This window comes from Vigna unguiculata, chromosome 3, assembly GCF_037176805.1.
Source record: "Vigna unguiculata cultivar grain cowpea cultivar isolate G323 ecotype 2 chromosome 3, ASM3717680v1, whole genome shotgun sequence".
NCBI lineage: Eukaryota > Viridiplantae > Streptophyta > Magnoliopsida > Fabales > Fabaceae > Vigna > Vigna unguiculata.
This window is the reverse complement of record NC_140794.1, coordinates 24,236,798-24,263,579: the sequence shown is the minus strand read 5'-3', so window position 1 is coordinate 24,263,579 and position 26,782 is coordinate 24,236,798. Positions and strand designations below refer to the sequence as shown.

Below are 26,782 nucleotides of genomic sequence, written 5' to 3'. Positions count from 1 at the left end.
CAAAAATAATATTGATTCATGTTTATTTTCAATTTTTAAGTATGTTTGATGAGTCAATCTTAGTCTCTTTCTTGTTTGATGATGGTGGTGGAATATTCAAATATATTCAATTGTCGTTATTTACATAATAACTGTTATCCCTGTTTTCGTTTTGGCACCACTGTTTTTGTTTTGACATGCTTATAAATATGAAAGTAATAAATGAATTGTAGAATGGAGTAAACAATTTATGAAGTGTTAAAAAATCACAGTCCCTTATAAAAGTCTGTGTGCAATTATAACGCTTACTAAGTATCTTTATCCCTTTTATGAATTCTAATAAAAAAAAGTCATGAGATGTCAGTAAGAGACATCTCATCAATATTACAAGAATTACTTATATTTAAAGTTTCATTGACTATATCTTAGAATCGTTGATTTTTTTTAATATTTTTTCTGTTATAATTTATTATTAAAATTTTAAAGATGATAAATAATTACATTTGTATTAAAAAATAATTTACTAGTATTTTTATATTATTTAACTATAATTTATTTAAAAATAATATTTTAGCTTTTTGTTAATAAAACAAATTTATAACCATTTTATCTGAAATCGAATTTGACATGAATTTGAGATAAACAAGAAATATTCTTTCATTTTACTATCATTCTTCTTTCTTTAATTTTCTGTTCATAGTATAAAAAAAAATATCATTCTTCTCTTTTTATTTGACAATTTGAAAACATTATCTTATTAACCACTGTAGTTGTAAAAGATTATTAAAAAAACATGATTCATTTCAATCTAGCAAATTTTTGTAACAAACTATTGTTTTTATTTTTATCACTCTTAATTGTAAATTCATGAAGATCATTAATGAAACATGGAAATACTAACTTGATAATTGTAAAACTTGGGTATTGAGACCAGATTGAGATACCAAAAAAAAAGTTATCCTCAATTGTTAATATATACAACTTGCAATAGTCCAAAATAATGCCATAAGTAACAACATGGTTAGGAACTCCCTAGGAACTCCCTAGAAAATTTATCTAATATTTAATTGCTCTTGTGTCCTAATTGTTATGATAGCTTATTTGAAAAACGAAAACACATGGATAATTTAATAATAATAATAATTATTATTATTATTATTTCCTAAAGACATGAAACAAATGTCAATGGTTATAAAGTTTCAAACATGTTTATCATTGACCGTACTCTCTCACGTAATTGAAATGTTTAAGACTGTACCTGACACGTGGGTGTGAAATGTTTAAAATTGTCAACTTTCTGAATTTAATTTCTCCATAATTTTGTTTTGGTACAGACATGTGGTGGATCTCATGGATTGCAAACGAAGTCACGATGATGTCGTTTAAGAGGCGATGGATCGCACTCATGATGTCGTTTTTCTTTGGTCGTACTCAACCGTCCTCACTCCGAACGATACTCGAAGCACTTCCGAACACAAAGCTAAGTGCAGATTACCGAAAATATGTGTGTAGTCTATATCCGAAATCCAAGATTAGAAGCCTAGAATTATTTCATTTTTCACGAGACCAAAAAAATAATACAAAATAAAAAGAAGGCACAAAAAAGAAGAACAAATAATAAAAAGAAAAAAGAAAAGAAAAAGCTCAGTGTCTCGCACGCACCTCATCTCATCGAGGAACCCCTTTTGCTTTTCCTCCAATTTTTTTGGCCTGTGCGGTTGCTGGTTGCAGCAATGAGAGCTGAAACAAAAGCTTTAGAATAAAAAGCGAAGAAAGAAATTCAGAAAGGTACCCGAAAAATGCCTTTTCATCTGCATTCTTTTTGAGCTCGTCAACAATGGCCGATGATCTCTCTTCCTTCGCCAAGGTAACTGTAATTTTTCACATTTCAACGTGCCATGTTATCCTATTCTTCAAATCTCCCAAAATTTGAAGTAAAAGATTTCATTTTTAATTTTTTTTTACATGGGGTGGCACGTGAAATTGTCCGATCTGGTTCCTTAAAATAACCCTGAATATGTGTGTTTTTAAGGTCATGGGTATTGGGCGTTTGATTGGGTAGTTTCCTTAAGATGTAGATTCTGTGGGGTTTGAATCTATTTCAGGTGCGGGATTAACCATGCTTATGCCTTTATGGTATATGTTTTGATATAAATAAATCGATTTAAATGTGGTTCCTGGTTACAGGATGTTTTGCTTGTGAAGAGTTGGAAGAGTTCTACGTTTGTGTGGAGGCTAGTTGTGTTGACCCTTGCAATGGTCAGTGGCGTGTATATATGTTCAATTTGTCTGAAGCAGATAGGCACTGGCACTAAGATTCGTTTTCTAGAGATCAAGGTTGAACAAAAGCCGTGCCCAGAACCTAACATTGAACCTTGGGAGATTCCTTATGTGCACTACCCTAAACCCAAAACTTACAGCAGGTGCAAGCAATTATTAATATAATGCCTAAATCCAAGGTTTTATTGCAAAATATGTCTGAATTTTGCTGATATGTTTTGCTTGGTGTTTCTATGTTAGGGAGGAATGCGCTTGCCACCCTGTGCGCTATTTTGCTATTCTGTCGATGCAAAGATCTGGGAGTGGATGGTTTGAGACGTTTTTAAACAGTCATGATAACATAAGCTCAAATGGGGAAATTTTTTCGGTTAAGGTGAGAAGGAGCAACATGTCAACAATAACAGAGACGCTGGATACAATTTATAATCTAGACTGGTTAAGTAGTGCTTCAAAAAATGAGTGCACCACTGCTGTTGGCTTGAAGTGGATGCTGAATCAGGTAAAGATTGTTTTATTGGTGGATGACCTTTTATTTTAAGAAATACTTGTCTTGTTTGAAGCATTTTTTGTATCTTTTGGCAACAGTCAATGATTTTTCTCTCTTTTATTTTATCTGAATAGCTTATATGCACATCGTTAAGATGGATTTAATGTACACTTTGATCCTTTAAGGTTACAATTTTTGCGTTGCTTGAGAGTCCCAGAATATCCACATCTATATATAGGTCTCCAACAGTGTTACACTTTACCCTATAAAGTAGTTAACTTTGTTAATAATTTGTACACACACAACACACATGTATATATGAAAATATGTAAAAATCAAAGAAGCTCAGGTTGCCATTTTCAAAGACCAAATTATATATTAACTCCAGTTTGTTGTTAGTTCTTAAGATGACTAGTGTGCAATATGCAGGTTTATTGTGTCACTCTCCCAGTTATATATATATATATATATATTCAGGCCCAATTTAAAGTCACTCTCCCAGTTAAAAAGAGAAACACACTCTGGTGAACTGAAAATATAAAAGTAATGGAAGAAACAACAAAATGATGAGGATAACTAAGAAATGAAATAAGTTTACTGCTACTCCTTGCCCAACCAAAAGGCTGGACAATAAATCTGAGTATTTTTCTCAATTCCACCTTCAATTCACGATCCTCCTCTTTTCATAACCTTTTCCCCCTTTTCTTGCTACTGGGTCAGGTTCCTTAATCACCCAACATAACTGTCTGTCCCTTAATATGTTCCATGTGCTCCTCTTTCCCTTCTCCTACCTTCCATATATTATGGCCATGGCTTAGCTGCTGCTCTGTTTGACCCTTACATCTATCATAGTATCAGGCTCAATAGCCTAATCACAATCTTTGACAGAATTGAATTCTATCTTATTTATAATAAGTTACTTGGAATAAGTCTAATGAAATATGGAAACTTTAATTTAGAGAATTGTTCGTGTTATCATCTATGGATGAGATTCAAGACATGGGAGGGCTAATTTATGTTGACTTGCCCACGATGTGTTTTTGCCTCAACTTCCATCACTACAAGAAAATCTTTGAATAATGACAAATTTTAGTGATAAAAAATAATTAGTCACTATAGTGACCAATTTAGATTTCAATTTATAAACTAGAAGTTATTAGTAACTTTAGTAGTTTTAAAAAGTTACAATTTGTCTCTAAATTGGTAACTAAAATAGTTTATATTATGAATTGGTCTCTAAATTGGTCATCAACATTAAGCACCAAGGTTTTGGCTACCAAAGGTATTGGTCTCTCAATTAGTCTCTAATTTGGAAATTGGTTTCTAAACATATTTTTGGTTATCAAAATTAGTCATTATTTAAGAGTTTTCTTGTAGTGCATAAAGAAAACTTGTCAAAATTGTAAATGGTGTATATGAAGAATAATACGAAGTTCTAGAATGCAACTCATTATTCTTTTGAACTAGTAGTTGAACGATGTATCTGTCGACTGATTTGGAATTCAGAGGGAGGTAAAGCTTTTGTATGAGGTCTAAACTGTTTATGAGAGATATAGGCACACGTTCCCAGTTTTTCTAAAGAATCACAGAACTGTGATACTTGGGAGAATTAGAAATAACTCTCTTTCTGTTACACGCAAGCACTGACACAAACTATGTTGTACACTATGCAAGCATGACCTTGTTATTTTTTTGTGTTATTTACATTTTGACATTCTTCTAATTGTTCTTTTCACGCTGTAGCTGTTATAAAGCTTCAGCGCAGGTTGTCTAGCTGAGTGTTTTAGTACTATTTTATTTTTGGTATTTGCCATGTATTTTTCTCCTTCCTAGACGATTTGTGTAAGTTAAGAAATGTTTACATAACATATGCTGATGAAGGTTCAATGAAGATCGGTGTTCTTTTTTATGTTTGAATGGTTTTGCATATGATGGATGGTTCTTGGAGTTTCTCTGAATGTTACTTAGTAGAATGCTCGAGTGTATGAGCCAACTCTACAACCTCATTAGATTTAGAAGAAAGTATAATAACAAAAACTGGTTGAGAATGAACTACGACTTGTCTCTTGTCTAATTGTTTTTATCTTCCTAAAAATATAGAAGTTGCTAACTGCATGTCTATTTTCAAATAAGCTCAAATATTTGAAAAGATAATTTAAGCATGACCATATTTCTTACTACAGGCCAGTGGACACAATTTCTGATGCTACAACAATCTCTACTGATAATATTTCTCAACATGTTCACTGAACTATTGTATATAAGTTGCCCATTCTTTGGCAAGGACACTTGATGATGCTAAATTAAATTCTTATGAATGAGGCTAATTCATTTGATTCCCTATATTTGAATTTCCTTTCTTGCAACGGTTAGGAACATTTTGGTGTCTAAAAGGAGCGAATGCCTTCAAAAAAAAAAAAAGAAAGACAATTTAGAAACAAGCCTATCAAAAGCAACACCAGTAATATAGTACTTCTTTCTTTGCATTTGCATTTGCTTATTTTGTACATACTCAGTATCTATCTAACATGCTAGCCTTGACTTTTGTTATATAAATTATTGCCTTGGATCTGTTTGCATAAACTTCTCAACAAAGACTTTTAGGAGAGAGAAATAAAAAAAATGAACTTTTTTATAAGTTAAAATTAATATAGGCATAACTATTTTTTTTTTTTTTTACAGAAGTTATAAAATTTTTACAAATTAACTTTTGAATAAACTATTTTTGACTTTTGGAGAAGCTAAACATCTGTTATTTTTCCTAATTTTTTCTTCTAAACATGTGAGATTTGAGTATATCATAATATCTGTTACTTACTTAATACAGGGATTGATGCAGCATCATGAACAGATTGCCGAGTACTTCAGAATACATGGTGTTTCGCTCATATTTCTCTTCAGAAGGAATCTTTTGCGCCGGATGGTTTCTGTACTTGCAAATGAATATGATAAGAATGCCAAGCTATTAAACGGGACTCACAAATCTCATGTTCATTCACCCAAGGAGGTCTCTATATTTTTCTTTGTGCATGTGTACCTGTTTGAGTTTGAATGTTCGTGGTTGAACCTTTGCATCAATGCTTCTATTTGGTTCAAGATGTTCAAATTAGTCAATGTATTACAGAAACAGTTAAAAGCTATTCATGTTACTTGGTTCTGATTACATTTTCAGGCGGAAGTACTTGCAAAATACAAGCCTATAATCAATTCAACATTACTGATTGCACAACTTAGACAAGTGAATGACACCACCACCAAAGCCTTGGAGTATTTCAAGAGCACCAGGCATATTATCCTGTACTACGAAGACGTGGTAAAAAACCGCACCGTAAGTCACAGTACCTGGTGCATGATGTCTGCAACAACTTGTTTATATGTTTGTAAAAGGGGTGTTGACATTTGAATTGTGTCTCTTGTCTCCAGAAACTAAGGGATGTTCAGGATTTCCTAAAGGTTCCTCAAATGGATTTGAAGACCCGTCAGGTGAAGATACACAAAGGGTCCTTATCTAGCCAAATTGGAAACTGGAACGATGTAAGCAAGGTACTAACAGGAACACCATTCGAGAGTTTCATCCGTCAAGATTTTCGCAGGTAAAATGGTGGGTATGTACATACCACGTTTTGCCTTTTCCTTTTCCTTTTCTCCCTTCTTCTCGCGCTGTTAACATTCCTCTGATCCTTTCTTCACAAGTTGCTTCAAGAACCAACAGGAGAACAACCACCCTGTTGAAATTTTGGCCATGGCCCTCTCTCATTTTTGTATTGTTGTTGTTTTTGTCTTCATATTTAATTCATTCTTTGTACTCGTGCAACATTAAGGGAATTCGCAATTTCAACTTGAAATGTGTTCTTCAGACCTGATTGTTCCCTGTGATTGACGGACATGTGCATTTAAAACATTAGTTGAAAAAAGTGAGTCCCCCTCCAAATATCGTACAAATTGTCAAAGGAAAGCACAAATGTGTTTTAAAGTAATTGAAGAGCATGTACTTAAAGTTTAAACCAAGTTGTTGTTCAACGTTTTATCACTGTTCTTATAGTTAGGCTGATGATAGTAGCATGATGTTTTGCTGCCAACAGCTGGACCAGGAATCATTTTGGTGTCCACACGCTACCACATGTTCATTACACGCAATCGTTAACCAAACCAAATTCCAAACACCTTCTCGCTAATCATAGATTTTATGTGTGACTGAGTTGTATGATTTGTGAATCTAACAAATCGCTCTATTATATAGTCTTAATAGCATATTTTGCATCATATTGATGGTCAAATAACCATAATTATAGAATAATAATCGCATTTTAGTTGCTATTTTGTGTGCTAATTAGAAATTACGTTGATGTAATGGAAGTTGGTCAAAGTTGCGGGCGAGGGGGTGCACCTACTAAAAGTCTAAAATTTGATTTGAGAAGTACGAAGTTGACTGGGAATTTGTGACACGTTGGCTTCATGGTCTCATAGGTTTTGACCTGGTCGCGTTCTTAAACAACATGCGATGCAAGTATGCAAATGCAACGTTCCAAGCCACCACCAAACGCAACGCAACAACTGTTTTTTAAAACAACAATCATTGCACCAAGATTTTGAACCATGCCCATCCTTCTATTAAAAGATTTAAAGATGCAAATTGAATCCCAAAAACATAGCTATTTTTTTAAAAGTTCTTGGTGAAGGCAAGTGGTATTTGTCCCTCTTCATTCATCAATAAAGATTAAAGCCATTAATATATTCCCTCTCGAATAATAATAATAATGCTATTCTAACAAGCTAAATAGCCTTTATACATAATGATTTAGCATATTTATATTCAGCTATTGTACTTCTTTTAGATTAAATTTACTAACTGCCACTGCCACTGTTTTTATTTCCATTTTTTTTATTCTAACATTTGACAAGGGGATCAAAATCTGTATATGAATAGACATGTGTTTTGTTAAGATAAATAATTTCCAATTGGGTTTAGAACTTAACTTTAAATCTAATCTGTAACTATATATTAGTTTAAGTATTTTATAATGTCCACTAAATAATTATCACAAAAGTAAATAATCTTATTAGTTATGGCAACTTATAATTGAATGGTGATAAAATACTTTTATAGATGACTGCATTGTAATTAAATTATTGTAATAATTTATAAACTTGTAATTTTGTTTTCATATTATAGCTGATAGCTTATAAGCTTTTGAGCAGCTTACGAATTACTTTATTGATACACCCATAATATATAATTAGATGATAGTGTTAAAAACATGTAATAAGTGTATTTTAATTAGTATTTTACTTAAAATTCATGATTAATAATATCGTAATAGACACCGATATAAAAAATATATATAAAAGTCGATCCTTAAATTAAAATTCTTTCGAGAAAAGAGGGTAGAGCTTAGTGTTAACTTCATTGCAACTGGTTTGTTAGAATAAATAAATGTTCAACAGCATAAAAGTACTTATTTTTCATCACGTTTTGACCTTACCTAGAAGAAATCGCGTTCGGACTTCAATAGTGGTGTGAGGTAAAAGAAAACAAAAGATATAATTACAAATTAGAAGTCTAAATATATGTTACACGACAGACTAATTAGTTGGTAATTTATTATAACTTATTTATTTAATTAAACCTCAGTTGGAATTAAACAAAAATTACGTTATGATACATATATTTACATTATTAGAGTACAAATCCACTTCCTCCGTGGTTGACCCCCGTTGAGATCAACCAATTCTCAAAAAAGAATTATTTTTTTTTTAAGAAAAGAAAAGAGATAAGAATGAATAACTTCTGAATGAAAAATGAATAATTTAATAATTTTTTCCGGCATCCTTTACTTTTATTAAAAAATAAAAAACAACTATGTTGAAAAAGAAACCGACTTGACAGTCTTAAATGTATACACGCACATGGGGTGATAAGCTCGAACAATTACTTAAAATTCAATTTAAACTAGGAAATTACATAATTCGATAATTAAATTGTTACTTGAATAAATAAATAGGATTTAGAGACTTAGGTAATTCATTAATAGCTTATTTAAAGAATAAAGAATTTCAAAACATTTTTATTCATCTCCACAGGTCAATTTTTTTTAAAAAAATAATACAAAAAAAAAAATAATGTGCAGTGGAAGGGTGAGGCAAGTGGGAGAGAATAAGGGTTAAGGAGAGCCGTTGATGCAGAGGAGTGGGACCCAGAACATGAGAGAAAATCACGGACGGCTAAGGAGGGGGTGCATTTGCGAAGCTGGAAGCGGGTTTGGTTTTTACGGTTTGAGTGAGTGAGATCCGATCCGAACCGAGCCGAATCAAACCCAACCCATTTGTGTTGTTATGTCGACCCACACTTGGGTTGCAGTGGTGGCGTTAAGTGTGTGTGTGGGTGTGGTGTTCCTTTATAAAAGAGCAACCCTACAAATTGCGCCCTTCTCTTTCTCTTTCTCTTTCTCTCTTTGTGTGTCGCCTGGTCTTGGCATCTCCGCACCCGCTTGGACCAGGTCGTATCGTTCTCTTCTCTTCTCGAGCGAGGTGGGAAGAAAAAGAGAGAAAGGGAAAAGAAGTTAACATAGTTAGGTGGTAGCACGTAGTGATGGCTCAACCCAGCACCAACGGCGATCTGAGTCAGCAGCAGGGGCAGCAACAGGGGCAGCAGCAGCAGTGGCCGCAGCCGCATCAGTACCAGCACCAATGGATGGCCATGCAGTATCCGGCCACCGCCATGGCCATGATGCAGCAGCAGATGATGATGTACCCCCAGCATTACATGCCCTATGTCCACCCTCATTACCCCCCGCCGCCGCCCCCTCCCTCCCACCACCACCATCACAAACAGCCCGCCGCATCTCCCGCCGCCTCCTCCGACGAGATCAGGACCATCTGGCTCGGCGACCTCCACCATTGGATGGACGAGAACTACCTCCACAACTGCTTTGCTCACACTGGCGAGGTACCATCCAATTCATTCACTTCTTCTTTTCGATAACGTGATTCTTTTGCAGTTCTTTGTTTCTCATACGTGAGAGGAAGCTTGATTTGTAGCTGGAAGTTACTTCGGAAACTTCCGCTTCTTCTTCTGATTATTGAATCATTCTTGAACTTCTTTCTGAGCAGGTTGTTTTAGTTGCCTGCGTTGCCAGTTTTACTTTGAGTTTCTTGATCTTGTTTTTTGGTGCGTGATTCCGGTTGTTTGTTAAAGAATTATTGTATGACATGATTTATTCTTCAGTTTCAATCCTTGGGATTGCGAATCCATGGGAGTTGTACTGTTTGAAGCCTAAGTGGTCCCCTAACTGTGGGTTTTGCTCTGTTGACCTAAGTTTTCGTCGAATAAATACATTCAAGATCTCTTAATTCTAACTGGAAAAAGTGGCTAATAAAACTCGTACTTTAGTGTTTTTTAAGTCTTTTTCTCTAAATATCCGCATCTTGAAGATCCCTAGTTGACAATCAGCCATTGCAATTTATTTGTGAAGTGTGAATCTTTTTGCCCGTGAGCTACCCTGTTAATGTCAACATGGGTGTAAGTTAGTGCTTTGCGTAGCAAGGCTCTTTTCTTGATTTTGTTGTCATATGTGCAGGTTGTGTCGGCCAAGGTCATTCGGAATAAGCAAACTGGTCAGTCTGAGGGATATGGATTCGTTGAGTTCTATTCACGTGCGACGGCTGAGAAAGTCTTGCAGAACTATAACGGCACCATGATGCCAAACACAGATCAGGCATTTCGTCTGAATTGGGCCACATTCAGTGCTGGGGATAGGCGATCTTCTGATGCTACTTCTGATCTCTCAATATTTGTGGGGGACTTGGCCATTGATGTTACTGATGCTATGCTGCAAGAGACTTTTGCGAGCAGATTTTCGTCTATTAAGGGAGCAAAAGTTGTCATTGATTCTAATACTGGTCGTTCAAAAGGTTATGGTTTTGTTAGGTTTGGCGATGAAAATGAGAGAACGAGGGCAATGACTGAAATGAATGGTGTTTATTGTTCTAGTAGACCCATGAGAATAGGTGTTGCAACTCCCAAGAAAACTTATGGCTATCAACAACAATATTCTTCTCAAGGTTTGTTATTTATAATTCTTATTCTGCATTCTTGTGACGCAGTTTTAACTTACACCTTACAGTAAATGACATTAATGACAGTTGAAATTTTTGTGAGAATTTAACCTTCAGTAATTGTTTGAAAAACATTACACCCTCCGGGTGATAAGTGTAATTCACTCTTTAACTTATCATGATATTTTAATGTTCAGTTAGTAATTCATTCAGTGTCACTTTCTTTTCTTCAGCATATACCTTCATCAACTTGGCAATAAAAATCTGGGATTGTATTGACTGTGTTTGAATTGCACTTGAATTGTGTGAATCCCAAATGAATCGCATCTTGCGCACCAATATTTTTATTCTTTGGCAGCAAGGAGCAGGTGCGATGCCTTGCTGTCCAAAGGCAATTGCATTGCACCTGGCCATAGGCCAATGCGTTGCTGTCCAAACATCATTGCATTGCACCAGGTCGTAGGTCATTTTCTCAGATAAAAATTGCAAAAGAATTGCCCTCTAGAGAGGGCAAATCATATGGCACTGCAGATCTGCAGCCCCTTGTTTCATTCAATCTCCATTTGCTGCTAGTAGGTGAAGAAGGGAAATGACCAAAACCTTAAGTTGAACGGTAGAAGTCATTTTTTATTTTAGGAATTTTATGTTTTAGGTCCAAGAAAAACACCATCCAGTCTCATTTTTTTTAATTCAGTTTAGGCCATAAGTTATCTACTGGACTTTCTGATCTCTTTTAAATAAAAAAATAAATTAAAAAAATAAAATTTAGATTCATTATAATGAAGTTTTATTTTTTAATTTAAACAAAGATTTTCTGATGATGATATTCTGGAAAATAAAGTAAAAACTATTTTGAAACTATATATCACTTTGTTAGTTGACTATTTAACTTCACTGTGTATATATGTTTCTTTATGTTAAATTGCTTTTGGAATTATGTTTTATTATTGGTCATGAATTTACTGTACGTGATGTGATTCAATTCTTGGTTCGGAAAATGGGTTTTCCCATTTTCTATTTTCATCTCAATTCAACTACTATGTTGTTTTATATTGTCAGAAGGGGAACCCCAAAATTTAATTTCCTTGTTTAATTTTAGAAGTTAGGCCTTTTTTCTCTAGCCTTTGCATTCTTGGGGTTTCATCATCTTTGGTTATTATTTGTTTCGTACACTTCCGTCCTTAACTGGTTAATAATTGTAAATTGACAAAGAATAAGTTGCAAGTAATGTGCTTAATTGTATCAGTAATCATATGTTGTATATGTGTTTTGGTGCTACCACCAGTAATCATAACTTCTAACAGTTGTAGCTGACAGTTGCATATTTCAAATTTGTTTATTCTTTGGTTCTCTGTTTATATTTCCCTTACCCATTTCATTTTAATATTAGTTAATTCTAAATCACGAGTCTGTTGTTTCTCTCACACTTCAATTTATCTTTGAATTTCAATGTGTAGATATATTTTCACAATTTAGAAACTTGAATCCATATTCGAGCAGTAATATTCATTGTTCATTGTTTTAAAATGTATATATTGCCAAGGCTTGCTGTTTATGTTTATAAAACCAGAAGAAGGTTCTCACTGAATGAAGTATATCATTTATGGCGCTTATGATTAGAAACTTCAAACTCTGATATTTTATTTCTTTAACTAGCTGTGGTATTGGCTGGTGGACACTCGGCTAATGGTGCTGTGGCCCAAGGTTCCCAATCTGAAGGAGATTCGAACAACACTACTGTGAGTCTGATTTTGTAATTTTTTTGTACAGGTTAATCACCTTGCTTTTTCATATCTTAGTAACTGGTCTCTGTTGTAGATATTTGTCGGTGGGCTTGATTCTGATATCAGTGATGAGGATCTCAGACAACCATTTTTGCAATTTGGTGAGGTTGTCTCTGTGAAAATTCCAGTGGGAAAAGGGTGTGGATTTGTTCAATTTGCTGACAGGTACTTTATTTTATTCTTGTTGTATCTCTTGACATGATGACATAGATTATAACTTCCATGTTAGTTAAACCCCTGCCCCTCCAGGGAAGTGGGTATTTTCACGTGAAATGGGAAGTGGCTTGTATTCTTGTGATGGGTAAGAAATCCTCGAATATGCTAGTTTCTAATGCTTTTGAAGTCATCTAAGGATATATCTAATCAAATTTCTGAGGACAAGTGCATGTAATATTTGATTCTGACTGCTCTTGCCAGCATAATTAGTGCTGTGTTATCTTTGCCTTAGGGCATCTCCAAGATGAGTTTATTGTGTTGTTTAACCCTAAGAAGCATTGTTTAACAATTTCTTAACTATAAATAACTCAGATTATTAAATAAACAACGGAAGTTATTATCTATGTCATCATGTACGTAAAGGTGACAGAAAGGACCTACAAAATTTCAAATAAGCAACCCTTAGAGTTGTAGCATTGTGGATGTTCTTGGTGAGTTAACTATGCTTTATGCTGGGTCTGTAACAGAAAGAATGCTGAGGATGCAATTCAGGCATTGAATGGGACAGTAATTGGGAAGCAGACAGTGCGCCTTTCTTGGGGTCGCAGTCCAGGAAATAAGCATGTAAGTTTGTGTCCATTAAATGAATTCTTGCATTATTCAAGCGAGAAATACTATTTCTAATATTGAACTTTCATTATTGAAATCCATCTCTAATTTAATTCCTTGGGCTGACAGTGGAGAAGTGATTCCAATGGAGGCCATTATGGTGGTCAGGGTTATGGAGGCCATGGATTTGCTGTGAGACAGAATCAGGATCTAGCCATGCAACCTGCTGCTGCTGCAATTCAAGGGGCTTCCTAACGGGGTTAGCTGAATTGTGTGCTGAAGTAGGATGGATTTTATTGATCGCCATTAAACTGTAGTATTATTTTTAAATTTGTAGCTGGGTTATACGGTATGCGAGGTTCTTAATTAAGATTGTATTAAAAAGTCTGAAATTTTGGATTGAACCCGAACATATATAATGTGGCTCGGGTATTTTTGTTTTTTAAATCCTTAAAAACATATTGGTAGCAGACAGCTAAGATTATTTTAAATACTTCACAGTAAACTGTTACTGCTTGCAAAATCTTCGTGCACAGACTGAATCTGAAACAGGTTATTTGCGAGTTTCTCGCTGACTCTAATAATGCGAACAATATACAATTATGAAATTATTTATACCATGATTTGAAATGAAAGACAATAAATTTAAAAACTGTTGTTCCATAACATTTGTGTATATATGCAGCCTTGCGTTGGAAAAAAACGGTAATATCTTTCCACTCAATCAAAGCGATGGAATTCTTGAGGGAAGTTCGGTCTTCAATTCCTATGGATGAAGAAAATATTGGGCATTGTAGAAGATGACCAGGAAAAGACTAAACACCCCCAAGTTGGGTGGAGACAATAGGATCGCTTACACCAGGTTCTAGAGCACCCCATTTACTGTTGCATAAATTTCGAATGGGCTTGGGCATCAGTGTCAAGAATTTTTGCGGTCTTGAAGTTTTAAATAGCTAGAACTAGACTGGGAATGGAGCAAAGTTCTTCAAACAGAAGAAAGTGTAAGAAACCTGAAGCCGAAGTATTCGTTCAACTATGAAATCAAATTCACAAGTGTAGAGTGTAGAGAATCGAAGAAAAATGGCGATTGGAGACATGATTGCGATAGCAAGATGGTCTCGAATCTAGATTGCGATTTAAACTAGTGGAGGAGTAGAAGTTTAACGGCGAGAAAAACTTTGTCATGAATGTGTTATCTATTATCGGCCATGGCGATGGAAATTGGTGTCGGATTTGTCGGCAACTGACAGCAAGACGGTGGTGCAATTTCATAGATCATTGTGCTTATCTTCTTCCATCTTCTTCCTCCCACCAATACATCCTTCTTTCTCCACCTTCACATAGGCTCGCGTCTTCTTCATCTACCTTCATTCCTTGCCCCACTTTTTTATCGGCGCTCCTTCTTCCTCCATCCCCACTTCCATCAACATTCCTTTTTCTTCCTCTACTTCCATCACGTTCTTCTTCCTCCACCTCCACTGGCGCAGTCCAAGCCCTAATACTCCAAAACTCATTCAGAACGCTAGCGAATTTCTTCCTATACCCCATAAGTAACATGAAAAGTCAAAAGTTGCCTTTCTATTTTCCTCCTCCTTTTCCATACTAACCATATGTAAATAAATAAATCACACTAAAATATATATATAATATAATATAATAATTATTAATTCTTGATACAATAAATAAATTCAAAGTATTTTTACAAAAAATAAAACTTATATAAAAATCACATAATTCAAACATTGTAGAACCCATGAATAGAATAAGTTTTCTTTCAAAATTATTCCATTAATATCCTTCATAAACAATATTAGTACCACAAATAAAATAAAAAACTAAAATTTTAATTAGTCTTTCTAGAATTTTTATTTATTTTTAAATTTGTGATATATTTTTAATTAAATAATTTTATCCAATACGCAACAATAAAATTAATTTATCTTTAAATGTTTTTTTTTAAATTAAACTACTATTTCACATAATAAATAATTATTAACTCTTGAAATATTTTTTTAATAAATTAAGTTATATAAAAAATAAACACAATAAAATAAATATTAAAATTATTATAGTAATTAAATGTGTTTTTGATGTTGAAATAAACAATAATAAATAAAACACAACTATGAAATTTGTTTTTTTTAAATGATTTCTTAAATTAAACTACTATATTTTATTAAATTATTTTATAGTAACTTTTTGGATATGTAGTCATAAAATATTTATTAATTATTGAAATTAAATTTTACATAAATTAAACTATAAAAATAAGCATAATCTATTAAATATTAAAAGATATTATAGTAATAATATGTGTTTTTAATATAAAAAAATAATAATAAATAATGATTTTTAGGAAGGAATCAGAAAATTATAGAGGAGCAGTTTTAAAATAATGAAATTTTTTATAACAATTTTATTTATAATTAAATCTTTTAATATTAAAAATAATCGAGTCTTATTATTTTTAAATCGCTACCTGTCTTAAAATATATTTTTTAGGATTTTATAATTATAATGTGTTTTAATATTGAAATAAATAATAATAAATAAAATAAAACTAAAATTAATCATTAACATAAAAGATTTTAATAAAATTTTAAATATATTGTGAATATTATTTAATTATTGAAATTAAACTTTTTATAAATTAAACCATATAAAAATTAATCATAATTCAATAAAACTACAATAATTAAAATATATAAAAATAAAAAATAAAAAAGCACTTACAATTAAAATATTAAACAGAAATAAATTAGCTTATAAAATATATTTTACAACATATATTTAAAAATAATCTAAAGATAAAAATTATAATTACAAAACAGTAATAAAAAACTCATAACTAAAATATTAAAGGGTTTTAAATTTTTTGCAAAATAAACTTTACAACATATATTTAAAAATAATTAAATAATTATTGATTAAATATAATAATTGTAACGTTCCATTAAATAAAGGTTAAAATACTTCCTTGGTTCATGCTTTTGTTGAAAAATTTAAAATAGGTCCTAAGATTTTTTTTAGTCTCAATTAAGTTCATATTTTTTAAAATGTGTAACAATTAGGCCCATTCCGTTAGTATAGAGTTAACGGTGTTAAAGATGTGTCACGTGTCAGCTCTACATTTTTTTGAATTTCTTTAAAAAAATTTTAATTTTTTTAATTTTTTTTTTAATTTTTTAATTTTTTTTTTTGAAAATTATTCATGCCACGTGTCACGTCAGTATTGTGCCACATGTCAAGTCAGTAAGGTGACACGTGTCAAATCATTGTCTGAATCTCAATTTAGTACATATATTTGTTATTTTTATTACATTTCAGTCCATTTTTTTAAAATTTTTTAAATATATTTATTTTAACTTTTTACAAAATTGTTTTAAAATTTTATATTTAAATTTATAAAATTGTTAATTTTAAACCAACTCTAACATTTGTATATAAATTATTTAAAACAATTTTGTAACAAGTTAAAATAAATATTTTAAAATTTTAAAACAAAATATAAAATAAACTTAATATTATTAAAATGTTTAATAAAAATATCATCATAAAATTTATATAAAAGTTAAATTTGATCTCAATTTGGAAATGATGAAATTGAAAATTAAAAAAAAAAGGACTGAAATATAATTAAAATAACAAATATATGGACCAAATTGAGATTCAAATAATGACTTGACACGTGTTACCTTACTGACTTGACACGTGACACGTAACATGAATAATTTTAAAAAAAAGTTAAAAAAATTCAAAAAAAATTCAAAAAAATTCAAAAATTCAAAAAAATGAGAAGTTGACACGTGGTATATCCTTAATACCGTTAACACCATACTAACGGAATGGGCCTAATTGTTACACATTTTCAAAAATATGGACCTAATTGAGACTAAAAAAATCTTAAGACCTATTTGAGATTTTTCAACAAAAACAGGGACCAAGAGAGTATTTTAACCTTAAATAAATAACTTATTTAAACGACACGTCACACAATATAATATGAAGATAAAGTTCAGAGTATAAAACTACTCCTTAAAGAGATCCGAGGTATAAAGAGGAAAATCCTGAGGGACACCATGATGCCAATACAAAACACAATACAAGAAATCAACAGTAGTTAACATAGCTAAAAGTCAAAACAGTACATGGGCCAAAGCCCTATAAGAAAGTCCAAAGTAGCAGAATCCAGTCTAGGTATGCTATGCAGCGGAACCACCATCGCCCTGTTGACCACGAGTATTTCTCGTATCTGCTCACATCAATAAATTGATGATCATTGCAAAGAGAAAGAACCACACCATAAAACATACAACAAACAAAAGGGTAAGCTAGAGCGAACAATAATTTATCATGCAATTATGTACACTTTCAGAGTCAAATATACATACATCATCCAATCATGTTATGACTTTCCAAACAATACACTAAGACTCATACGCGACTCATCCGGATACATATAATTAGTCGGATTCAGTGGATGCTTGCACTTATGGTGGACTTTCCTGCTCTACCGAGCTAAATGTTACAATGTCTCATCCCCCACACACAAGGTTAGCCCTTTAATGAGTTTCAAGCCTCCTGCTACTCTCACCACTAGAGTCAGTACGCTCTATGTGAGACTAACTGACACTTTAGAATGTCAGGATGCAACCTTACCTTGCATCCTTACTAAATTATATAAATGGGGCACCACCATGGACTCCCACTAACATGGATCATGAAATTACGTCCCAACCAACTGAGACACCACCATGAGATCTCACTTAAAGGTCCATGGAATTACGTCCTAACCACATACAAATCATGTTTCACCAACCAAGAGTGTACTTGTCATGCGTGCCAATCTCATGCCCACATTCATAACCAATCTTCATTTATATTCCATACCATAATCATACCAAACTCATCATCATATTCGGTCCATGAACCATTCCATACATGCAACATCACTCAGGACTTGCTTTAACACAGTAATCCAACTAAACATGTGACATTCATCCAAGAATAGAGAGAGAACGCATTCTTGCCCAACTCTCGCTCAGGTTGAAGGTTCTCGCTCAGGCGAGCTCCCTTCGCTTAGGCGAGAGCTCAAGGAGTGGAAACAGTGGCTTCCTGCGAGATCTCGCTTAGGCGAGCCCTCCTCGCCTAAGCGAGACTACATCTCGCTCAAAACGAGGACTCGTCGCTTAAGCAACCTCTCGAGTAGGAAACTTGGGCGAATCTCTGTTAGTCTCGCCTAGGCGAGACAAGCTCACTTGGACAAGATTATCAATTCTCACCACTGTCTATACTTGCATCAGCCATACTTGCACATCCAAAATACAGAACAAAGCATTTTATTTAACCACAGCAACATACACTTCACACAAGCTCGAGGCAAATCAAAAATAGGCAACAATTAAAAATGTGAGAACCCTAGCTTCCCTTACCTGAAAAATGCTAGCCAATAACTTGGACACCCGAACTGTGGAGCACATGTAACTCTAAGAATAGATTCAGAGTTGGAAAAAATAACAGAATGAGTTCATAACGAGTTCATCCTAACAAACCCTAGTTGGAACCACGAAGAATAAACTCAATGGAGAAGAACATGAACTGACAACTGACTTACGTGGAGTAAAAGACTGGTTTGAGCTAGTTTGAAGATGACGAAACTCTAAACCCTAGCAGAGCTTCTGTTTTGGAAAAGGAATCAAACACTGTTGTTGGCAAAGTGAGTGCAGAATGAGACCATTGACTGCTTTAGGGGTCTTGGCACCCCATGAATCAGCCTTTAGGCCTAAAAGTTGAGTAGCCCCTTAGATTTAGGGCAGAATAATAATAAGAAATTAGCAGACCTTACAATAATTCTACCATTATATTTTTTTATGAAGAAAATCTCATAAATATATTTTTTATGAATATTTTAAATAGTTTTTTAGATATGTAATTTTTATATAATAAAATAGTTATTAATTATTAAAATTAAATATTTTTATATAATTTAGGAAATAAAGGAGTGTTTCTGTTACATAAAAAAAATAATTATGAAGAAAATAGTTATCAGAAGAAAAAATGAAATAAATAAAAATTAAAAAAAAATTAATAAAATTTAGTTATTTTATTTTAAAAAAGTAAATAATACAGAAATGATCAAATGATTATAATTTTTCATATATGTCAATAAAAAAAGGTAAATAGAATAATTTTGTTAATATTTTTTTAATATATAATAGACTATAATTGATTTTCTGTTGTTGAATCCATAAAGTTGGTTCAAATGGTTGAAAGACTTATGAAGGTGATGATGACTCTGATACATTTGTCACACTATGACCGAAGAATACTCGTTGGCGTCATGCATCTTCACTTGCCAATTACTTTGCAATGAAAATTGAAAATTTAACTGTAATAAAATTCTAAAATTTTAGTTTCTCTTAAATTTTTTTATCTACATTCCCTAATAAAACATCTAAACTTATTTTGAAATACCTATAAAAATCCTTCACTAATAAACATAACCAAAACTAGAGCTTGGAAGAAAAGTTTCAATTTGTTTAATATTCTAATTATCAACCATTGTCTAAAATAAATTTGCTAGTTTTTTATAATAATTTCTTAAAATCTATATTATCGGTCTGAAAAAGCCAAGGCGACGAAAATAAACACCAGAGGTAAAGAAGCAGAAAATAAAGACATGTAGTGGATAAGAGGTTGGTGATCCTCATTCAACAAACTCAGGTCATCAAGATTTTGTACCTCTTCATTACGAAACTCATAAAGTAATCTTAAAACACAATCCATCACATTCTCCTAAATTCCCTTCCCCTTTCTTCATTCTTCAAATTCTCGGACTCACTCAAACTATCGTTCCCAACCACACTCTCTACAACTTTAGCAGAACCGTCTGAAGCTTTTTCTGTTTCAGAAACCCTCTGCGATTGAACTTCCACAGAACCCTCTGATGAAAGTTTTGATTTTTTCGCCGGTGGCTTCCCCGTCCTATCGGAAAGCACAAACTCATCAAACCGGCCCTCACGGAACTCGCTCAAAACATCCCTTGCTCTTCCGTCTGACCATTTAAAGATGCCCATTTCCTGCATCCACTTAACTAGCTGAAACCCTAACCCCGACTCCTCACCCGAATCAACAACCTCCGATCTCTCAGATAAATCAGCGTCATCATCGGAAAACTCCGATCCCTCAGATGAATCACCGTCAACATCGGCGCGTGATTAACATCATTAGGGTCATCGTCGTCGGTGGCGGCCTCCTGGGGGACGGGGTCTTGGGACTCGGGCAGCGACGCCATGACGATGGAGTTGAAGTGCGGCGGGGAGTCGGCGGGAGCGGGTGAGGGGGAGTGGTCGTGTGATTCGCTCATGATTTTTTGGTGGGACAAGGAAACGTCGGAAGAATCTAGAAGGGGTAAAGATTAATGTTTATTGTGAACTTCGTGAATGTCTTCATGTAGAAGTTAAATCGTAAATCCTGAAATAAATAATAAATTTTATATTTTACAATAAAAAGTTAAATTATTAAAACTTAATTTCCTGTTCATATTTTTGTCAAATTTAATAATAAACTTCTTATAATTTTAATCACAAGAGTTTTAATTAGATTTAAATTTTATTTTAATTAAAATCTCATTTATTAGTTTTAATTGAATTTTAACATGAATCACGGTAAAAATGTAAATTATTTCTTCAGAGACATATGGTAACAAAAAAAAAGAAAAGAAAATATCAAAAGACTAAAATGTTGATAAATCGTACATCGTCAACAAGCTAAACATAAGATAATAACTTCTCCCATATATTATTTTTTAGAAAAATTATTTTTTAACCATTTTTATTTATAATTTGAGATGATATTATTTTAAGTGATTTTTTATTTTTATTTTTTTATATTTAAAAATTACTTAAAATTTGTTATTTCATATGATAAAAAAATTGTTAAAATTTAGTTTTTAAAATATAATTGTCCTATTTTCTGTATTATATATTATAATAGATTACCTCTCTAGAGACATGTCACATATGACAGCCCAAAAAAGAAAAAAAAAACAAGATAAATGATCAAAAGTATAACAATTGGGACAATCGTCATCAAAATAATGATAGGTAAGAAGATAACTTTCTTAGTATATTTTCATTTTTTTTTATATTATAATAGTTAATAAATAATAAATAATATAATACCAAATGATAGTTTTCTCCTCAAAGGAGCATCCAAGCATGAAGGTGAGATCATGATGGTGAGGATGGCACGCAAAAGCAAGGAAAATGAAGAAGAAGTGTCTCGGCTTGGTAGTATTTGTGATAGGATGGAGGTGTTTGATGGTTCTCTTCAGAAGTTGGATAACTTTAAAGAAAGGTGTCTAGAGGGAGACAATATGGGATGGTTTAACCTTAACTTTAGAGATAAGTATGATGACACAAATAATGTTAAAATAACATTATTAATCTCAAAGTAGACTTACATAGGAGGAGATACATTTATTTATAAGTTAAGGTGTCTCCAAAATTTGTAGACACAAAATCCTACAAACCAAAACTTTGTAAACTAGGGTAAAAGGCTACAAATACTGTAACGTCCCAAAATCTGAATAACCTCGATAAATAAAACTTCATTAGGGTATGAAAGTATACAATACATTGGACATGCCCAGATTACAAGAAAAGGGGTCCCACATGGCCCAATCAGAAATATATTGAAAGAAACAAATAAAAGCACTAGGCCTTGTTCGGACAAGAAAAGCATAAATAATATAAAATCCTCCAATAATGAGCCCCACAGTGGGCCTAACACCTGTCCCATCCATCAAGCTGCAGCATTCCTATTACCACCACCACTGCCAGGGGTTCTCACATCTGCTCACATCAATAGAATTGATGATCATTGCAAGGGAGGAAAACCATGCACACAACCATACAGACAAGCGAAAGGGTAAACTAGTGTACATAATTCACACATTATAATAATCATCATTCAATCACATAATCAAGCACAATTGACGGAAACGCTCACATAATACACCAAACCTCTTTCAAGACTACAAGACTTGACTATCCGGATATGCACAATGAGGCACCACCACGAGACAGTGGAATTAAGTCCTAGCAGTGAGGCATCACCACGAGGCCTTCACAGAATTACACCCTTACAAGAGGCACCATTACGTGGCTTACGTGGAATTGCGTCCTGACCTTGAGGCACCACCACAATACTCGCGTGGAATTACGTCCTTAACTCGAGGCACCATCGTGAACTCCTCCTTAGAAGGGTTCACGGAATTATGTCCAATAGATGAGGCATCAGCATGAGCTCTCACTACAAGAGTCATGGAATTACGCCCTACTCACACATTGACCATGTTTCACTAACCAATCAGAAGTTCCCATAATACTAACATCATATATAACAACCCCATCATGCAACTCATGCTTTCCAATTCATATAACATACAAGAACATACCATTCCCACTGCAACCTCATATATCAATCATAGCATCATCCCTCAACCCACCAAGTAAAGCATTTAGATCAAACAAGCAATCACACATCAGTGCACCATCCAACAATAACATCCAAACCTACCCACTGCCTCGCTCAGGCGAGGGGGTCCTCTCGCTCAGGCGAGGGGGTCTTCTCGCTCAGGCGAAACCCTTCTCGTCTAGGCGAGATCGCGAAAGGAAAAGAGCGGACTCTGCGAGGTCTCGCTCAGGTGAGTCCCTTCTCGCCTAGGCGAGACCACTCCTCGCTCAAAAATAAAAACCTCTCGTCTAAGCGAGAGATCGAGCAGCAGGTCCTAGGCGAGCCTCTACTAATCTTGCCTGGACGAGAAAACCAGTGCTCGCCACTGTTCCTTCGAGTGACAGCCACCCACATGCATCCACACAGTCCAACAGGCATTTTCAACCGATTAAATTCACACACAGACCGTTCAATCATCACATACCCATCAAACAAGCAGATTCTACCGAAAACAATGGTAAGGTCTAGCTTCCCTTACCTGGAAAAGCTAACAGAAACTTCGATATGTAGTCGTGAACACCACAACTATACAAGCAGACCCAAGAATGGAACACAATGGAACAGAGAAACAAAGCAAGGTTACTACAAAGCCCTAACTGGAACAATAGAACCGCAACCAGGAAGGATTAGTCACTAGCTAACAGAATACTTACTTGGAATATAGAAACGAAGTCGAGCTTGGTTTGATCGAGATTGCTTAAACCCTAGCAGAACTCTCTTGGGCAGCAGAATATTCTCTTCTCACTTGTTCCCCCTCTCCCTCTCCTTAGGGCAATAATTCAATTGCCAAACAATTAAGTCGATTCATGAGAATCTTATACAAAAGTCCGAGTAAAAAAAATTAATATTTAAAAAAAAAATATTTTTCAGAAAATAAAACTTAGTTAAAATAATTTTCTTTATAAACTAACTTGTTAAATGATAAAATAATTGGACGTGATGTTTTTGAAAACCACTACTACCATCTACTATACTACCATTTATTATTTTATATAGAACTTAATTAAATGACAATGATATAATAATTACCAGAAGAATGTTAATGAAGCTAAATATTAGAATAACTAAATTAAAATTAAAATTAAAATTAAAATTATAATAATTATTTTTAATTAGTTAAATTAACAATTGTACTGATACTTTATGAGATAAAAACATATGAGTCAGTATTTTCGAGATTACCGTATAGACCTTACGGAAAAAGAAACCCTCTTTTCTTAAGCTCAATCATGTTTTTTAAAACCCACATGAAACTTAGTGTCAAGAAATTTGAGCTAGCACATGAACTTGAAAATCCAACTGTTTAGCAAAAAAAATCAACTAAAAAACATTTTTCATTTTATTTAGTATAATTTCATTTTATTGATTTAATCTAGTATTTTTCGTATTAAATAATATTTTTATACAACTTTATTTTCAAATAATAATTAGAAAATGTTAAACAATAAACTACTATATGTATTTTTTTAATCAATTTTACAAATACTTTATGTTTTTATATTTGAAAATTTAATTTCTCGAAATATTTTCTAAAACTCAACTATAAATATATATATATATATATATATATATATATTATTCTCTTCTTCGTCTCTTATAATTATTTATTGGTTTAATTATGCCTTTGTTCCCCATTTTGGAGTCAAAATCTCAAACTGATACCCAAATTTTTAGAAGTCTCAAAATAGTCCCATTTTTTGTTGAAACGTCTCACGTTTGCCCTTTCCGTTAAGTCAAGGTTGACGTCGTTAGAGGGAGTGCCACGTATCAGTTCCTCGATTTTTTGAATTTTTTTTTGAATTTTTTTTTTGAATTTAAAAAAAAAAAATCAAAAAATTGCCACGTGTCAAGATGTCATCATGCCACATGGCAATGACAATGACACGTGTCAGTATTATGCCATGTGTCATTTTCTTAGTCTCAATTTGGTCCCTTTATTTTAATTTGTCTCAACTTAGTCCCAATTTTTGTAAAAATGAGCAATTTTGTCCCTCTTCAAATTGAAACAAAATTTAATTTTATATAAATGTTATACAAATATTTTTATTAAATTTGATATTTTTATTCAAATTGATATTTTTATTATATATTTTTAACATAGCTAAGTTTATTTAAAATTATGTTTCATATTCAACTTTACTTAAAATTGTTTCCAAATTTTAAATTTATATGTGTTTTATTGTAACATGAACTAGTTAATTTATGAATTTTTTTCTATTAACATTATTTTCTATTAACAACTTTTAAACCATTTTAAATAAAGTTCAATGTAAAATATGAATTAAATGAACTTAATTTGGTTAAAAATATTTACTTGAAATATCAATTTTGATGGAAATATTTGTGTACATTTATATAGAAATTAAATTTGATTTCAATTTGGAGAGGGACAAAATTGCTAATTTTTACAAAAATTGGGACTAAATTGAGACAAATTAAAATAAAGGGACCAAATTGAGACTAAAAAAATGACACGTGACGTAATACTGACACGTGTCACTGTCACTGTCACATTACTCTGTCACTGCCATGTGGCATGATGACAGCTTGACACGTGGCAATTTTTTGAATTTTTTAAAAAAATTGAAAAAAAAATTCAAAATAAAAAAAAAATTAATAAAAAAATTCAAAAAAACGAGGAACTCACACGTGGCACTCCCTCTAACAGCGTAAACCTTGACTTAACGGAAAAGGCAAACGTGAGACGTTTCAACAAAAAAAAGGACCATTTTGAGACTTTTAAAAATTTGGGTACCATTTTGAGATTTTGACTCCAAAATGGGGACCAAAAACATAATTAAACCTTATTTATTTTGTTTACAAAATCCACTCATATCTCTTGGATATTTTGAATATGGTTATATTCAAATGATGTATTATCAATTTCAATGTCACATTTGATTATTTTTACTCCTTAATTTATTTATTATTTATTCTTTTTTAGATAAAAACATTTGACTCTTAATTTCAAGTATTAATCGTGTAATGCCCTCATTTAAGTAATATGAAAACTTATATTCTTTATTTTCTTTGATTCTTAATTTTTATTTTATTTGAAAAACTTTTGTTTTCCTAAAACAAAATCATTATCTCTCAAAAGTTTTGTTCTGATATCTGCAAAGTTTTTTCATATTTTTAAGGTATTTTTCATCTTATCATATTCTTGACTATATACTTTTTTTCTTGTGCAATCTTATTCAATGATATCAATTTGTTTGATATTTTTACTTTTTCTTTATATTTATTCCTGGTATGTAAAATATTGTTTAAATTATGTTTTATATAATTATTTTTATTTTCTAATTCTTTACCGTAATTGTAATTTTATCATTGCAAATTGCATAAAAATGTTTAATTTTACTATAATAATTTAATATTATTTTCACAAATCTTGGGTATTCCATCCGAGATAGATTAAGTTCAAAATATTCATATCTAAATTAAAATTATTATTAGTTTAATAATTTTCTCTATGTGATTTCATTCAATATAATTTTTATCGGTCTATACAAAAAATATTTTATTATAATCTATAATAATATATGAAGAGGATTCCCTCTTTTGTGTTCACATTTTAAAATTTCAATTTTACTTTTTAAAATATAATTATTTATTAAATTTTTAAAAATTGACCGTTACTTTTACCAGCTTTCTATACACCGTCTATCTCTACTTTTTTTTAATTATCAACAGTTTTTCTCTAATATTTTCTGATATATTTCATTTTATTAAAGAAAATAAAAAGATACTTAAAATATTTGTAAACTTGAATATTTATTTTTATTATAATATTTTAAAATTATTTTTAACTTTATCAACTTTGTTTTATATTCACAAAATTAATAGATATTTTGGTTGTTATGTGTAGTTGTGAAATATTTTATATAATTTATGAACTCTTATTCAATTTTAT

General features: G+C 32.3%; 2 protein-coding genes across 3 annotated transcripts; both read left to right on the top strand.

Annotated features, from left to right (window-relative positions):
* The first annotated feature begins 1,517 nt into the window (after positions 1-1,517).
* Positions 1,518-6,602, top strand: LOC114175320 (uncharacterized). 2 transcript variants are annotated; one of them, XM_028060101.2, is made up of 6 exons: positions 1,518-1,846; positions 2,167-2,402; positions 2,500-2,758; positions 5,586-5,753; positions 5,919-6,074; positions 6,170-6,602. In XM_028060101.2, the coding sequence occupies exons 1-6, from the start codon at positions 1,817-1,819 to the stop codon at positions 6,341-6,343; spliced, it is 1,023 nt and encodes a 340-aa protein (XP_027915902.1). In that variant the 5' UTR covers positions 1,518-1,816; the 3' UTR covers positions 6,344-6,602. The 2 variants fall into 2 exon arrangements, with proteins under 2 accessions (XP_027915902.1, XP_027915901.1); XM_028060100.2 differs by having other exon boundaries at positions 5,574-5,753.
* A 2,558-nt stretch (positions 6,603-9,160) lies between these two features.
* RBP47B (RNA-binding protein 47B) lies at positions 9,161-13,873 on the top strand. The gene is made up of 6 exons (XM_028063289.2): positions 9,161-9,692; positions 10,324-10,807; positions 12,458-12,540; positions 12,620-12,750; positions 13,269-13,365; positions 13,480-13,873. The coding sequence occupies exons 1-6, from the start codon at positions 9,336-9,338 to the stop codon at positions 13,603-13,605; spliced, it is 1,278 nt and encodes a 425-aa protein (XP_027919090.1). The 5' UTR covers positions 9,161-9,335; the 3' UTR covers positions 13,606-13,873.
* Positions 13,874-26,782: the final 12,909 nt, after the last annotated feature.